The following is a 15,502-nucleotide window of genomic DNA, read 5'->3' on the forward strand; positions in this document are numbered from 1 at the left end:
CGTTCTCTCTCAGCACGAGATCACAGTTCAGGGCAAGAAATAAGTGGTCGGTGTCTGCCAGCAAGGCACCTGCTGTCCAGCTGCGGGCCGGCCGGGGAGGCACCTCCTCCCCCATGTCACCTACCCTGCTGTCCAGCTGTGGGCCAGCTGGGGAGGCGCCTCCTCCCCCACGTCACCTGCCCTGCTGTCCAGCTGTGGGTCAGCCAGGGAGGCGCCTCCTCCCCCACGTCACCTGCCCTGCTGTCCAGCTGCGGGGCCGGCCGGGGAGGCGCCTCCTCCCCGTCACCTGGGCCGGCACCTGCAGGCCTCAGAAGCCAGACTCTGCCAGGGAAGGCCGTGTACGCAGGCAGCGCCTGCCTCTGCACAGCCCCAGCTCTGCCCAGCAGATATTCCAGGAAAAGCACCCAGCGGTCAGATGTGGGAAACTGAGGACCACAGAACAGAGTGGCCCCAGCCCAGGCCTCAGGTCTCTCAAGGCCAGAGTGGCCGGTTCACCCGTGAGGGCGACGCAGCAAGATGGGGTCCACTACAGGATCACAGAAGGCAGCCTAGCCTGGCCGTGCTGTGCTAGGACGCTGCGGCAGCCCATGAGCGCCCTCGTGTGGCTCGCCCCGTCTGGCTCAGGCAGAGTCCTCCAGAGAATGAACCAGTTCCTGCAGAAACGTTTCCCCTGCCTGGGGCAGGGGAGCTCTTGTGAGTTGGGACGGACTCACCCCCAGACCTGACATGGGGACAGCCCCCAGCGTCCCTGGGAGCCAGGGACCCAGCCCCTGCACCCTGGGGCACTCACACCAATCACCAATGAGAAGCAAGCAGCTGGGCCCTGCGGAGGAAGGGGCCCCAAGGCTCTCCAGAGCAGGGCTGCATGTCCTGGAGGACCACACGCCCACACCGGCAGCAAAGCCACCTGTGGCCACACTTCAACTGGGGCCACGCCCACAGAGCAGAGGGCACCTTCCCATGCCAGCCCCCACATCCCCCATCCCCTCGTGCACACCCACAGCCCCCAAGTGACCCACCTGCTCGCAGCACCACGCTGACTCTGGATCCGTGGGCTTGAGACATCAGGACAGGAGGGCCCTCTCCTGACAGGGAGCCAAGCCAACCCCAAACCCACACCTTAAAAAATGACAGGTCGATCTACTTATCTACCTGGCAGTCAGAATGGAGAGAGGGAGAAACAGAACTGATCTCCCAAGTGCGGGCTCCTTCCCCACATGGCCGCAACACCCAGGAGCCAGGAACTCCCAAGTCTCCTGTGCGGCACCACTGCCGCCCCCGAGACGCCTGGCCAGGAAGCCGCTTCAGAAGCAGGGGAGCCGGGACTCACACCAGGCTCTGACAAGGGCTGCAGGCATCCCGCGCTGTGGTTTACCCGCTGCACCACACCCAGCCCCGAGCCTGCATCCTACTGGGTGGATCTGGGGGTGCACTGGGAGAGAAACTCACAACAAAGCCACGACGAGGTCCTGACGCCTGGGCCCTCCCCCGAGCATCAGGTGAGCAAGACCCTCCCTGGGAGCCTGAGACTCAGAGAAGGAGCCCTGGCACCGGCCCCGGCACCTGGGGTGGGCACCAGGTGGGAGTTCACAGGTTGCTTCTGCGATTTCCCAGGGACGCACACCCAAGCCAGGCCGCGCTGTCTACGCTGGGGGCCGCAAGGAGCAACACAGCAAACCAGAGAGGCAAGAGAACAGGACGGCACCTGCACAAAGGGCCCCTGTGCGTGGGAGCCGAGAATTCCACAAGAAAGCCTGTGCAGCTGGGAAAGACCGGAGCGTCACTCTCCAAAGGCATCGCCAAGATGCTTCGGCGAGCAGGCGTGTGCATGCTCCGAGCTCCTTCTGGACACGGGTTTAACAGGAGCGGGATCTCCACCCGCAGAACTCATGGCCCAGCACATGCTGCGCCAGTATCTGAGCGTGGCTGAGTGTGGGGCTCACACGCACCCCAAAGACTGAGCACAAGGGTGGAGAAAAGCCTACAAAGATGCCACTGATCCTGCAGAAACAGCAGGTAGCATCTCACCCAGCTCTTCCCACTATATTTATTATTTAAACACTACAGCCTCTTTTTTAGGATTTTTTATTTTTATTTATTTATTCGAAAGGCAGAGTTACAGAGAGGCAGGCAGAGAGGTTGATCTTCCATCTGCTGGTTCACTCCCTAAATGGCCACGACGGCCGGAGCTGGGCCGATCCAAAGCCAGGAGCTTCTTCCCAGTCTCCCACTGGTGCAGGGGCCCAGTGATTTCGGCTGTCTTCAGCTGCTTTCCCAAGCGCATTAGCATGGAGCTGGACTGGAAGTGCAGCAGCCAGGACTTGAACTGGCGCTCATACGGGATGCTGGTACTGCAGGTGGCGGCTTTACCCACTACGCCACAGTGCTGGGGCCCCGACACTACAGTGTTATTTAAAGTATTTATTGACTTACTTGAGGGGCAGGGTGACACAGAAATAGACAGAGAGCTCGCATTGGCTAGTTCACTCCTCCAAAGCCCACAATGGCAGGGCCATGTGGGTGGCAGGGACCCAAGCACTTGAGCCACACTGCTGCCTCCCGGGGTCACATGAGCAGGAAGGTGGAGCCTGGAACAGAGCCAGGTCAAACCCAGGCACTGTGTCTGGGACGTGGGGTCCCAGCTGCGCCTCAACTGCCGGGCAGGCGCCTGCCCTGGTTCCACTATTTTTAACATGTCCCCAGGAAACCTGAGAGCGCGCGCGGGTGGCTGAGCCCCGGCTCACATTCCATTTCCAGGGGGCAGTGGACTCTGTCCAGGCCGTCTGACATTCAGACACACTCGGACACATTCTGAGCACTCCAAGGCCAGACGCCAGGCTCAGAACACTCAGCCAAGCCCAGAGCTTCCCAGGCTCAAAGGCCAGACCTGAGGCAGTCACAGCGCCTGGGCCCCAGCCTGGGCACACCGCCTGCCCAGCAGCAGGAGCACAGGCCCTGGCTCTTGGGGGTCAGCCGGGGCAAAGGACACCAGGGTGGGGGAGGAGCAGACAGCGCAGTGGGCCTCTGCGGCCCTGCTCCCCGACCTGTGAGACAGCCCTCACTCGGGGGCAGCCAGGACGGGGCTCCCTCGCCAGGGCCAGTGCAGGAGCGGCGGCCAGCCCCTTCCCCTCTGCCTGCTCCAGGCCCCCTCCCGCACTGTGTCCCCACCGATCCTGCCTCAGCGCACGCCCAGGGTCCCAGGGGGTGGGGCCGCCTGCACTGGGAGCAGGGGTGCTGCCCCTGTCCAGGCTCAGGAGGAAGGGGCCTCAGAGCAGAGCGCTCCACAGCGCCCTCTATGGGTCCGACTGCTAGAGCTGCGTGTGCTCAGTAGGAGACGCTCAGGAGCAGGAGGGGAGCAGAGCAAAGCCTGACCTGCCCAGAGCTGGGGCACCCCCAAACCAACACCACCATGGGCGGGCAGCTAGTGGAAGCCACACCGACGGCACTGACCCCCACAGGCTCCACAGGGACCAGGAGGGTCGAGGCCAGCCAGAGCCACCCGGGCAGCCACACGCAGAAGCGCACGAGCCACACGGCTGCTGCGACAGTCACCTGGAGTGTCCGGTTCCCAGCAACAGAGCCAGCAGAGACGCCCACGGCGGCAGGCAGGACACGGGCTGAGCCGACAGAGACCAGGCAGCAGCACCTCGCCAGAGAGCCGCACCGGGCAGAGCTGGTTACACACTCAGGCAGAGACTCGGCAAAGACGACGCGGCCCAAAGGACAGGGAAGGCAGAACGCACCTCAGGACGCCAGTGCCAGGCGAACGCTCTGTGCCCCTAACGAGACGAGAGATGCAGGGGGAATAGCCCCGCAATCCTGGCTGAAAACCTCCAGCTCAGATGAAAACACTAACCCAGGGCCGGCGCTGTGGCGAAGCGGGTAAGGCCACCACCTACAGTGCCCGCATCCCAGATGGGCGCCTGTTCGAGTCCCGGCTGCTCCACTCCAATCCAGCTCTCTGCTGTGGCCTGGGAAAACAGTAGAAGATGGCCAAAGTGCTTAGGCCCCTGCACCCACATGGGAGACCTGGAAGAAGTTCCTGGCTCCTGGCTTCCTATTGGCATAGCTTTGGCCACTGTGGCCATCTGGGGAGTGAATCAGTAGATAGAAGACCTTTCTCGCTCTCTTCTCTCTCCCTCTCCCTCTCTCTCTATCTCCCTCTCCCTCTGCCTCTGCCTCTCTGTAACCCTGCCTTTCAAAAAAAAGTAAATATGGGGCAGGCACTGTGGCACAGGTGGTAAGGCCACCCCCTGCAGTGCTGGCATTCCCATATGGGCACCGGTCCGAGTCCTGGCTGCCCCACTTCCGATCCAGCTCTCTGCTGTGGCCTGGGAAAGCAGCAGAAGATGGCCCAAGTGCTTGGACCCCTGCACCCACATGAGAGCACCAAAAGAAACTCCTGGCTCCAGGCTTTGGATCGGCGTAGTTCCGGTCAATTGGGGAATATACCAGCAGATGGAAGACCTCTCTCTCTCTCTCTCTCTCTCTCTCTCTCTCTCTCTCTCTCTGCCTCTCTTTCTCTCTCTCTGTAACTTTCAAATAAATAAATAAATCTTTTTTAAAAAAGTAAATAAATAAAAATTAAGCCATCCTCCAGAGGATCTCAACACACTCCAGGTGCGGCAGACAGAGCACCACACGCCGGCATCACACCCAAGCACTGATGCTAGAGAACGGAGGTCTGGGAAGCACCACAGAGAAGCGGCCTCCTGCTCGGGAGGAAGCCCCAGCAAGACGCAGCTGGCGCAGCGGGGCCCAGCGGGGTCCGGCGGGGTCCGGCGGCACTAAGTGCTGACAACTGACGGTGGTTCATGCTGCTGGCGCAGCGGGGTCCGGCGGCGTGGCACCGACGGCGGCATCGCATGTTGGTGCACGTCCTGGCTCTCCTCCGCTTCCAGCCCAGCTTCCCCTAGCACAGCAAGCACACGGGCCCCGGGAGTCCCAGCCCGAGCTCCAGGCTCCCGGCTTCAACCGGCCCAGTCCCGGCTGTTGTGGCTATTTCGGGAATGAAGCAGCTGGTGGAAGATACTCATTCATTCCCTCTTTGCCTGTCTCTGTAGCTCTGCCTTCCATATAAACAAACACTTCTTATACAAGGGCACAGTGGAGAAGCCACCACGCAAACAAGCACTGAGAGTGTTGCTGGCAGGCAGATCCGCTTACGGGAAACACAGGCACGCCAGACAAGCTCCAAACCCACGCAGCACCACGGGGGCAGGTGAAGGGACTGTGCGCACCCCACCCAAGCAGCGTATAGACCACCACAGAGGGTTACTCTGGGCACTCCGATGACCACCTGACAGTGACAGCCCAAGTCGGATGGCTGGGCCCAAAGCACTGCAGGAGACCACTGCAGAGGGCGCTCAGAGCCACAGGAAGGAGCCAAGAGAGCCAGGAAAGGGGCGGGCATCGGCTGCCACCTGGGACACTGCAGCCCCCACTGGAGGGTCTGGGTTGAGCCCCGGCTCTGCTCCCAATCCCAGCTTCCTGCTCACGCACAGCCCAGGGGCAGCAGTGACGGCTCAGCTGCTTGGGCCCCGACACCCACGTGGGAGACCAGGATGGAGCTCGGGCTTCCAGTCCAGGCCTGGCCCAGCCCCGGCTGTTGCAGGCTTGTGGGGAGCAAGCCAGCGTGTGGGAACTCTCTCTCTCTCTCTCTCTCTCTCTCTCTTCCAAATAAGGAAAGTTAGTAAGTAAACGTTTCAGAAAGAGAACAATGGTGAGCACGAGTCATATAAGGACTCCACAAACGTGTGCTGGTGCTGCTTCTTGCTCTTCTCTGAGAGACACAAAATTTACCTAAAGTAACAGAACACTGCTTTACCAGTTTGTAACCCAGGTAGACACAGTGTGTGTAATGATCACACCACAAGGAGGAGCCGCTTCGCTGTCTCCCTGGGATTCCGCATATATATGGAACATACGGGCGGGCGCTGTGGTGCAGCGGGCAAAGCCACTGCCTGTGGTGCCAACATCCCACATGGGCACTGGTTCCAGTTCCAGCTGTTCCACTTCTGATCCAGCTCCCTGCTAATCCACCTGGGAAAGCAGTGGAGGATAGCCAAAGTACTTGGACCCCTGTACCCACGTGGGAGACCTGGACAAAGCTCCTGGCTCCTGGCTTTGGTGTAGCCAAGCTCTGGTCACTGAGCCCATCTGGGTAGTAAACCAGTGGATGGGAAGACCTCTCTGTCTCTGATTTTTACTTTCAAGTAATTAAGTCTTTTTTTAAGAGAAATCTGGGCCGGCGCCGTGGCTCAATAGGCTAATCCTCTGCCTTGTGGCGCTGGCACACCAGGTTCTAGTCCTGGTCGGGGCACTGGATTCTGTCCCAGTTGCCCCTCTTCCAGGCCAGCTCTCTGCTATGGCCCAGGAGTGCAATGGAGGATGGCCCAAGTCCTTGGGCCCTGCACCCCATGGGAGACCAGGATAAGCACCTGGCTCCTGGCTTCGGATCAGCCCGGTGCGCCGGCCACAGTGTGCCGGCCATGGCGGCTATTGGAGGGTGAACCAACGGCAAAAGGAAGACCTTTCTCTCTGTCTCTCTCTCTCACTGTCCACTCTGCCTGTCAAAAAAATTTTTTTTTAAATCTGATTATAAAGTTAGTATAAATTAAGATGCACACTGTAAGCCTTATAGCAACTCAATAACTCCAAAAATGTAGTTTAAAAAAATCATTCGGCACAGTGGTTCAGACACTTGGGATGCCACATCCCACATCAGAGTGCCTGGGTTTGAGTCCCGGCTCCACTTCCAATTCCAGATTCCTGCTCACGCACACCCTGGGAGGCAGCAGGTTTAGGTACTTGGGCCCCTGCCACCCACACGGGAGACCCAGATGGAGCTCTGGGCTCCTGACTTCCACCAGGCCCAGCCCTGGCTGTTGCAGGCATTTGTGGAATGAACTAGTGGATGGAAGAGCTCTTTCCCTCTTTCCCTTTTTGTCTCTATGCCTTTAAAATAAATGAAAAGGAAAAAATTGATTGAAATAATGTAACCTAAAATATCATTAAGTGAATTAAAATATTATACCATAAAGCAGTCACTTAAAACCAGAGGAAGCTGCAAAGAAGCTGGGGACAAAAAAGACATCATATATATGGAAAACAAAAAGCAAAATCCAGACATAAACTCAAGACAACACTAGGTGTGAATTAACTAAACAGTCAAATCAAAGGGCAGAATAAATTCTGAAAACACTCTCTACACGATGCCTACAAAAGACACTTTAGATCCAAAGATACAACGATGTCCAAATTTAATAAAATGGAGAAAGATAAATACCACAGAGCACCACCACGGGAGATCTGCAGTGCCCACCTTAATATCAGAATCTTAAAATAAAAAAGCATTACTAGGAGTCAAGAGAGACTTTATAATGTTGAAAGGCCAATTCAGCAATAAATGTAACAATTACAAACATATACGCACCTAACAACAGTGTTCCAAAATACAAGAAGCAAAAACTGGTAAGTGAAAGAGAAAAGGACCCAAACACAGCTAGAGGCTCAATACCCCTTTCAGTGATGAACCCATGAGCTGCCCAGGCCTGGCAGGTCCCCTCCACGACCCCACGACCCATATGGAACTACCTCCCCCCAAGTGTGGAACCACCTCCCCCCAACACGCGTGGAACCGTCTCCCCTCCACAACACGTGAAGAACTGCTTCCCCCCTCCATGGGCGAGGAACCTCCTCGGCACGCACGCTGGGCCACAAAGCCAGCCTCAACGCACACGTATTCCAGTTCCCGGGAATTAAGCTAGAAATCAGTAACAGATTCACAAATTTGTGGAGTTAAGAAACACACTTCTTTTTTTCTTTTTTCTTTTTTTTTTTTTTTAACAGGCAGAGTGGACAGTGAGAGAGAGAGACAGGGAGAAAGGTCTTCCTTTTGGCCAGCGCCGTGGCTTAACAGGCTAATCCTCTGCCTTGCGGCCTGGCACACCGGGTTCTAGTCCCGGTTGGGGCGCCGGATTCTATCCCGGTTGCCCCTCTTCCAGGCCAGCTCTCTGCTGTGGCCTGGGAAGGCAGTGGAGGATGGCCCAAGTCCTTGGGCCCTGCACCCCATGGGAGACCAGGAGAAGCACCTGGCTCCTGGCTTCGGATCAGCGAGATGCGCCGGCTGCAGCGGCCATTGGAGGGTGAACCAACGGCAAAAAGGAAGACCTTTCTCTCTGTCTCTCTCTCTCACTATCCACTCTGTCAAAAAAAAAAAAGAAAGAAAGGTTTTCCTTTGCCGTTGGTTCATCTCCCAATGGCTGCCACAGCCGGCGCACCGGGCTGATCCGAAGCCAGGAGCGAGGTGCTTATCCTGGTCTCCCATGGGGTGCAGGGCCCAAGCACTTGGGCCATCCTCCACTGCACTCCTGGGCCATAGCAGAGAGCTGGCCTGGAAGAGGGGCAACTGGGACAGAATCCGGCGCCCCGACTGGGACTAGAACCCGGTGTGCCGGCGCCGCAAGGTGGAGGATTAGCCTATTGAGCCATGGCACCGGCCAAAAAACACACTTCTAAATAATCAATGCGTCAAGGAAACTGGAAAACACTTCAAGGCAAACAAAAATGAAAACAAACCAGAACCAACAGGGTGCCGCCACCGCGCTGCTGAGAGGGAAATGATGATGGCAAACATCTAAAAAAGATTTCAAATCAATGATCTAACCTTCCAGCTCAAGAAGCTAGGGGGAAAAAGCTAAGCCCAAAGCAAGCAAAAGAAAAGAAATAATAATTTTAGAGTGGAATTAAGTAAACTAGAGAACAGAAAAACACTTAATAATCAAAATTCATCTCTTTGAAACAAATCAACTGACAGCCCCTGAGCTGGACCGGGTGGGGTCGGGGGGTGACATGAGGGTCCTGGCTAGCGCCTTGCCCAGGTGAGAATGGGTGCAGGGGCACCAGCAGAACACATGGCCAGTAAAGCAGACAACGCCAGTCAGACGGGACCAACTGAGGGCAAGGAGGAGACAGAACAGGCTCTCGACAGAAACCAACGCAGCAGTTTTAAAAGTTCCCACAGAGGCAGGCCCAGGCCCCGGATATCTGTAGGTATCTAAAGCACTGACAGCAATCCTTCAAATTCTTTAAAAACGGACAACGAGGGAGCACCTCCCAACCTGCCTTACGAGGCCAGGATTATCCAGGTACTAAGCCAGGCAAAGTTACCACGAGAAAACAAAGTGCAGGCCCACACTGGAACGTGGGCACCAAAGCCTGAATACGATGCTCCAAACACGGCCCTGCAACACCCAAGAAGCGTCACCAGCGTGGCCAAATAGGGCGCACCCAGGACTGCAGGCTGGCTCGACCCACAGAACCATCGATGGAGCACCGCCGTGGCGGACAGAGCTGACAGCCACAGGATGGCCTCGACAGACACACAAAGCAGCGGGCAAACTTCAGCGCACGTTCATGGTGAACACCCCCAGATGAGGACACGCAACAAAAGGCCAAGACGGGGACGCTGGCGCTGCGGTCCCACTGCGGCAACAGCAGAGCTGCCGTGCCGGCTGCCAGAGTGGGCGCACAGCCTCCTCTCTCGCGCGCAGGGCATCACGGGGAGAAGGGGCAGAACTCTACCTGCAGATCACGCACTCCTGCGTGGCAGATCCTGTCTGCCAAACAGCTGTTGGAGCGAACAAACGAATTCAGCAAAGTTGCACGACACAAGGTCCACATGTGCAAATCTATTTGATTTCTAATAAACGCAAATGCACAATTCAAGACGAAAAAACAAAGCGGTAACATTTACGACAGCATCCCAAAGAACGGAACACTTTGGAACGAACTTGAGGAAGGAAGTCTGGAATCTGTGGCCGCAGAGTGCTTTGCTTCCCTCCTTCCCCAATCAGCGTCAGCCCCTCCCTCCCTCCCTCCCTCCCTCCCTCCCTCCCTCCCACTCTCTCTCTCTCTCTCTCACATACACACACACACACACACACGTGCGCGCGCACACACACACAGAGAACAGGCAGGCTTCTGGAGCTACACCATGCAGAGCTATGGGCTGTTAGTCAGCTGCACACACAGCCATGCTGGGTGAGTCGGCTCAGGTACAGGCAGGGGGTGGGGGTGAGGGTGGGGGGGTGGGGGGGGAGGGGTGGCCTCAAGCAGCCGGGTACATACCGAGATAGGACCACCTGGGGGGGGCTTTGGTTTCTTCATCCTTACTATCTGCAGCTACATTTAAAAGACAAAACAGAGAAAGACACAGAAAGAAAAGACAAGAAACAGACGGGTTTTAACAGTGGAAACAACTATTTCCCCTTTTGGCATTTCTTTAAAAACAGAAAGACCCCACAATTTCAGTTCCTGTGCAGTACAAAATCCACTTCCTGGACTATTATTTCTACCCTCTTCCAATACCAGAAGAAAGTGCAGGGGGGCAACGTAGGACCAAAAACTAAGTCACCACATTCTCAACGAATTTGCAGGGCACAGGCAGCGCATGCATGGGTGTGCGGCTTTGGGGGCAGCACGGTCTCCCAGGTCCCTGCCAAAGGTCACTCAATTCAACAGGTGCATGGTGGGCACGGGGCAACCTCTGCCCAGCCGACTGCCGCTGCCCAGGAGGCAGGTGCTGGGCCGCCACGTGGGGAGACCACGTGGGGAGACGCGGTTTTACAAACCCACAGCCCCAGCCCCTCCCTGCCTGCCTCCCTCCTGGGTCACCAGGGACCCCCACTCAGCCCCCCCTCCCCTTGCTGGGCCTCTGCTCACAAGCAACACGGCAATGAGGAGACGCCCGAGGGGCCCGGCCTCAGCAGCCCCCCATTTCCAGCCCCAGACTTTCACTTTTTCAGTTTTCACCTCCAGGCCTGACCATGCGACACCAGCAAGCAGAGTGGTGGAGCACACCAGAACATGCCAGGTGATTCTGGCACACATCAGGGCCAGGGGAAGGTCCAGGCGTGGGAGAGACCACTGCGAGAGTGCCGACGGCCACACTGCAAGCTAGACAGCCGGGGCAGGACAGACAGGAGGAGCCCCGCAGCCGGCGAGGAAGCGAGAGTTTCTAGCAATCACCCACTTCTGCAAATCTGAGCCAGACGCAGCCTCCAGGCCAGAAACCCAGGGTCCAGGCGCGGCCCCAGCAGCCTCGCCAGTCCTGAGGCTTCTTCAGAACCTGCCACGCCCACAGGAGGGGGGTCTGTGTCCTCTCCTCCCCCCCCCCCCTTTGTAAAGAGGCAGGGTTAGAGAGAGAGAAACACAGAGAAAATCTTGCATCTGCTGGTTCACTCCCCAGATGGCCACAATGGCTAGCGCTGGGCCAATCTGAAGCCAGGAGCTTCTCCCGGTCTCCCATGCGGATGCAGGGGCCCAAGCACTTGGGCCATCTTCCACTGCTTTCCCAGGCCATCAGCAATCAGCAGAGAGCTGGATGGGAAAAGCAGTAGCCAGGACTAGAACCGGTGCCCATAAGGGATGCAGGTGCTGCAGGCGGAGTCTTAGCCCACTGCGCCACAGCACTGGCCCCATGTCCTTTCCCTTTGATGACAGGAGAGCTGCAGTGGCTCCAGTCTGCAGAGGTGGGCGTGGAAGAAACACAGCTTCCAGCCACAATGCTCCTCAAAGGGCCCTGGAGTCCAGCTTCCGTGTCATGAGCAAGCCCTGGCCACTGGAGGAGGCCACATGTGGGTGTCACAGCCGACAGCCGTGGCACCCTCACTCCACTGGGCACACGCATGCGATGTGAGTCCCATGACTCCTGGGATGTTGGCGCCCTCACACTTCTGGGCACACAGGTGTAACATGAGCCCTGTGACTCCTGGGGTGTTGGGCAACAAACAGGACTGGGCTCAGGTGGGCAGGGACCCACCGCAAGGCTGAACAGGGCCAGGTCACCACAAGGCTTGAGGTCGAGCCAAACATGCCAGTGTGCACTTATGAAAGGTCTCACATCACCAGAAACCCCCGGAAGAGGCCATCACCAACCGCCATGTGCACACCACCCACACAGACCACGACCGGCCTCCCAGTGCCACAGCCCAGACACACGGCTCCCAGGAGAAAGGACTGACCCTGGGACAGGCAGAAGGTGCAGACACAACACAGGGCCTCTTCTCAATGTATTTCTACATGTCTGTCTGTCTGTCTGTCTGTCTATCTGTCGGCACACAGACAATTCACTCCCCAAATGCCGTAATGGCCAGGACTGGGTTGGGAGCCAGGGATGTGATCTAGGGAGTGGCAGGAATCCACGTACTGGAACCATCACCCCTGCCTCCAAGGGCACACGAGCAGGAAGCTGGAGCAGGAGCGGAGCCAGGACTCCACCCAGGGCCCCGACGGGGGATGTGGGTGTCAGCACCACGGCACCATCACGAAGCCTCTTGTGGCGCCAGGATCAAGGGGAATCCGTGCACCTCGACAAGACAGCAACAGTCACGCAAACCACTCCATGTGCTTTTACAGCCACACTCAAGACGGCGGACACAAACACGGTCCTCATCGCGACATCAGTGGAACAAACTTCAGAACCAAGCAAGCACGGGAAAGGCCTGTCTGCTCCCTGCTCTTCCTGTACAGGCTGAGCTGAGGGACAGCACGACACCAAGGCAAGAAGTCCCTCTGCACGGGGGCACACGCCTGTGGGCCCACAGAAGGAACGCTTCTGGCCATGAGCCCGGCTGCCCACATCCAATAGAGGCACCTGACAACGTGAGATCCCTGCAAAAGAGCCCAGATCTGACCAGACCCCAGGACCAACAATTTGCCACTGAGATCTGATCAGGCCTGGGACCGAGGACCCACCATGGGCAGAGACAGCCACCCGGGATCAGGCCTGGGACCGAGGATCCGCCACGGGCAGAGACAGCCACCCGGGATCAGGCCTGGGACCGAGGATCTGCCACGGGCAGAGACAGCCACCCGGGATCAGGCCTGGGTCCGAGGATCCGCCACGGGCAGAGACAGCCACCCAGGATCAGGCCTGGGACCGAGGATCCACCACGGGCAGAGACAGCCACCCAGGATCAGGCCTGGGACCGAGGATCCGCCATGGGAAGAGCCACACGGGATCTGATCAGGCCCAAGATCTGCCATGGGCAGAGAGAGCCACCCAGGATCAGGCCTGGGACCGAGGATCCGCCACGGGCAGAGACAGCCACCCAGGATCAGGCCTGGGACCGAGGATCCGCCATGGGCAGAGACAGCCACCCGGGATCAGGCCTGGGACCGAGGATCCGCCACGGGCAGAGACAGCCACCCGGGATCAGGCCTGGGACCGAGGATCCGCCACGGGCAGAGACAGCCACCTGGGATCAGGCCTGGATCTGAGGATCTGCCACGGGCAGAGACAGCCACCCAGGATCAGGCCTGGGACCAAGGATCCACCTTGGGCAGAGAGAGCCACCCGGGATCTGATCAGGCCCAAGATCTGCCATGGGCAGAGAGAGCCACCCAGGATCAGGCCTGGGACCGAGGATCCGCCACGGGCAGAGACAGCCACCCAGGATCAGGCCTGGGACCGAGGATCCACCATGGGCAGAGACAGCCACCCAGGATCAGGCCTGGGACCGAGGATCCGCCACGGGCAGAGACAGCCACCCGGGATCAGGCCTGGGACCGAAGATCTGCCATGGGCAGAGACAGCCACCTGGGATCAGGCCTGGATCTGAGGATCTGCCACGGGCAGAGACAGCCACCCAGGATCAGGCCTGGGACCGAGGATCCACCACGGGCAGAGAGAGCCACCCAGGATCAGGCCTGGATCTGAGGATCCGCCACGGGCAGAGACAGCCACCCAGGATCAGGCCTGGGTCTGAGGATCTGCCACGGGCAGAGACAGCCACCCGGGATCAGGCCTGGGACCAAGGATCCGCCACGGGCAGAGACAGCCACCCGGGATCAGGCCTGGGACCGAGGATCCGCCACGGGCAGAGACAGCCACCCGGGATCAGGCCTGGGACCGAGGATCCGCCACGGGCAGAGACAGCCACCCGGGATCAAGCCTGGGACCGAGGATCCGCCACGGGCAGAGACAGCCACCCAGGATCAGGCCTGGGACCGAGGATCCGCCATGGGAAGAGCCACACGGGATCTGATCAGGCCCAAGATCTGCCATGGGCAGAGAGAGCCACCCAGGATCAGGCCTGGGACCGAGGATCCGCAACGGGCAGAGACAGCCACCCGGGATCAGGCCTGGGACCGAGGATCCGCCACGGGCAGAGACAGCCACCTGGGATCAGGCCTGGATCTGAGGATCTGCCACGGGCAGAGACAGCCACCCAGGATCAGGCCTGGGACCGAGGATCCGCCACGGGCAGAGACAGCCACCCGGGATCAGGCCTGGGACCGAGGATCCGCCACGGGCAGAGACAGCCACCCGGGATCAGGCCTGGGACCGAGGATCCGCCACGGGCAGAGACAGCCACCCGGGATCAGGCCTGGGACCGAGGATCCGCCACGGGCAGAGACAGCCACCCAGGATCAGGCCTGGGACCGAGGATCCGCCATGGGAAGAGCCACACGGGATCTGATCAGGCCCAAGATCTGCCATGGGCAGAGAGAGCCACCCAGGATCAGGCCTGGGACCGAGGATCCGCCACGGGCAGAGACAGCCACCCAGGATCAGGCCTGGGACCGAGGATCCGCCATGGGCAGAGACAGCCACCCAGGATCAGGCCTGGGTCTGAGGATCTGCCACGGGCAGAGACAGCCACCCGGGATCAGGCCTGGGACCGAGGATCCACCATGGGCAGAGACAGCCACCCACGATCAGGCCTGGATCTGAGGATCTGCCACGGGCAGAGACAGCCACCCAGGATCAGGCCTGGGACCGAGGATCCGCCATGGGCAGAGACAACCACCTGGGATCAGGCCTGGATCTGAGGATCTGCCATGGGCAGAGACAGCCACCCAGGATCAGGCCTGGGACCGAGGATCCGCCATGGGCAGAGAGAGCCACCCGGGATCAGGCCTGGGACCAAGGATCCGCCACGGGCAGAGACAGCCACCCGGGATCAGGCCTGGGTCTGAGGATCTGCCATGGGCAGAGACAGCCACCCAGGATCAGGCCTGGGACCGAGGATCCGCCATGCAGAGACAGCCACCTGGGATCAGGCCTGGGACCAAGGATCCGCCACGGGCAGAGACAGCCACCCAGGATCAGGCCTGGGTCTGAGGATCTGCCACGGGCAGAGACAGCCACCCGGGATCAGGCCTGGATCTGAGGATCTGCCACGGGCAGAGACAGCCACCCAGGATCAGGCCTGGGACCGAGGATCCACCTTGGGCAGAGAGAGCCACACGGGATCTGATCAGGCCCAAGATCTGCCATGGGCAGATACAGCCACCCGGGATCAGGCCTGAGTCTGGGGATCTGCCACGGCAGAGAGAGCCATATGGGATCAGGTCTGGAACCAAGCATTTGCCAACGGGCAGGCAGCCACACGGGATCTGGTCAGACCTGGAGACCAAGGATCCACCACAGACATAAAGACAGCGCACAGGGCACTGGGCGCCCAGCCTGAGGGCTCCCCCAGGGCCTTACGCA

At 59.1% G+C, this 15,502-nt stretch overlaps 1 protein-coding gene across 2 annotated transcripts in view; it reads right to left on the minus strand.

Moving 5' to 3' along the window:
• Positions 1-15,502, minus strand: part of SLC66A2 (solute carrier family 66 member 2) — a 37,733-nt gene that overhangs the window by 12,930 nt on the left and 9,301 nt on the right. The window contains exon 3 of one of the 2 annotated variants that reach the window (XM_062201829.1): positions 10,132-10,185. The exons of the other annotated variant lie outside the window; for it this stretch is intronic. Within the exon in view, the coding sequence (XP_062057813.1) occupies positions 10,132-10,185 (54 nt within the window). The remainder of the gene's footprint in view (positions 1-10,131; positions 10,186-15,502) is intronic. 2 annotated transcript variants of the gene reach the window in all.

Source organism: Lepus europaeus, chromosome 9 (genome assembly GCF_033115175.1).
Source record: "Lepus europaeus isolate LE1 chromosome 9, mLepTim1.pri, whole genome shotgun sequence".
Taxonomy (NCBI): domain Eukaryota; kingdom Metazoa; phylum Chordata; class Mammalia; order Lagomorpha; family Leporidae; genus Lepus; species Lepus europaeus.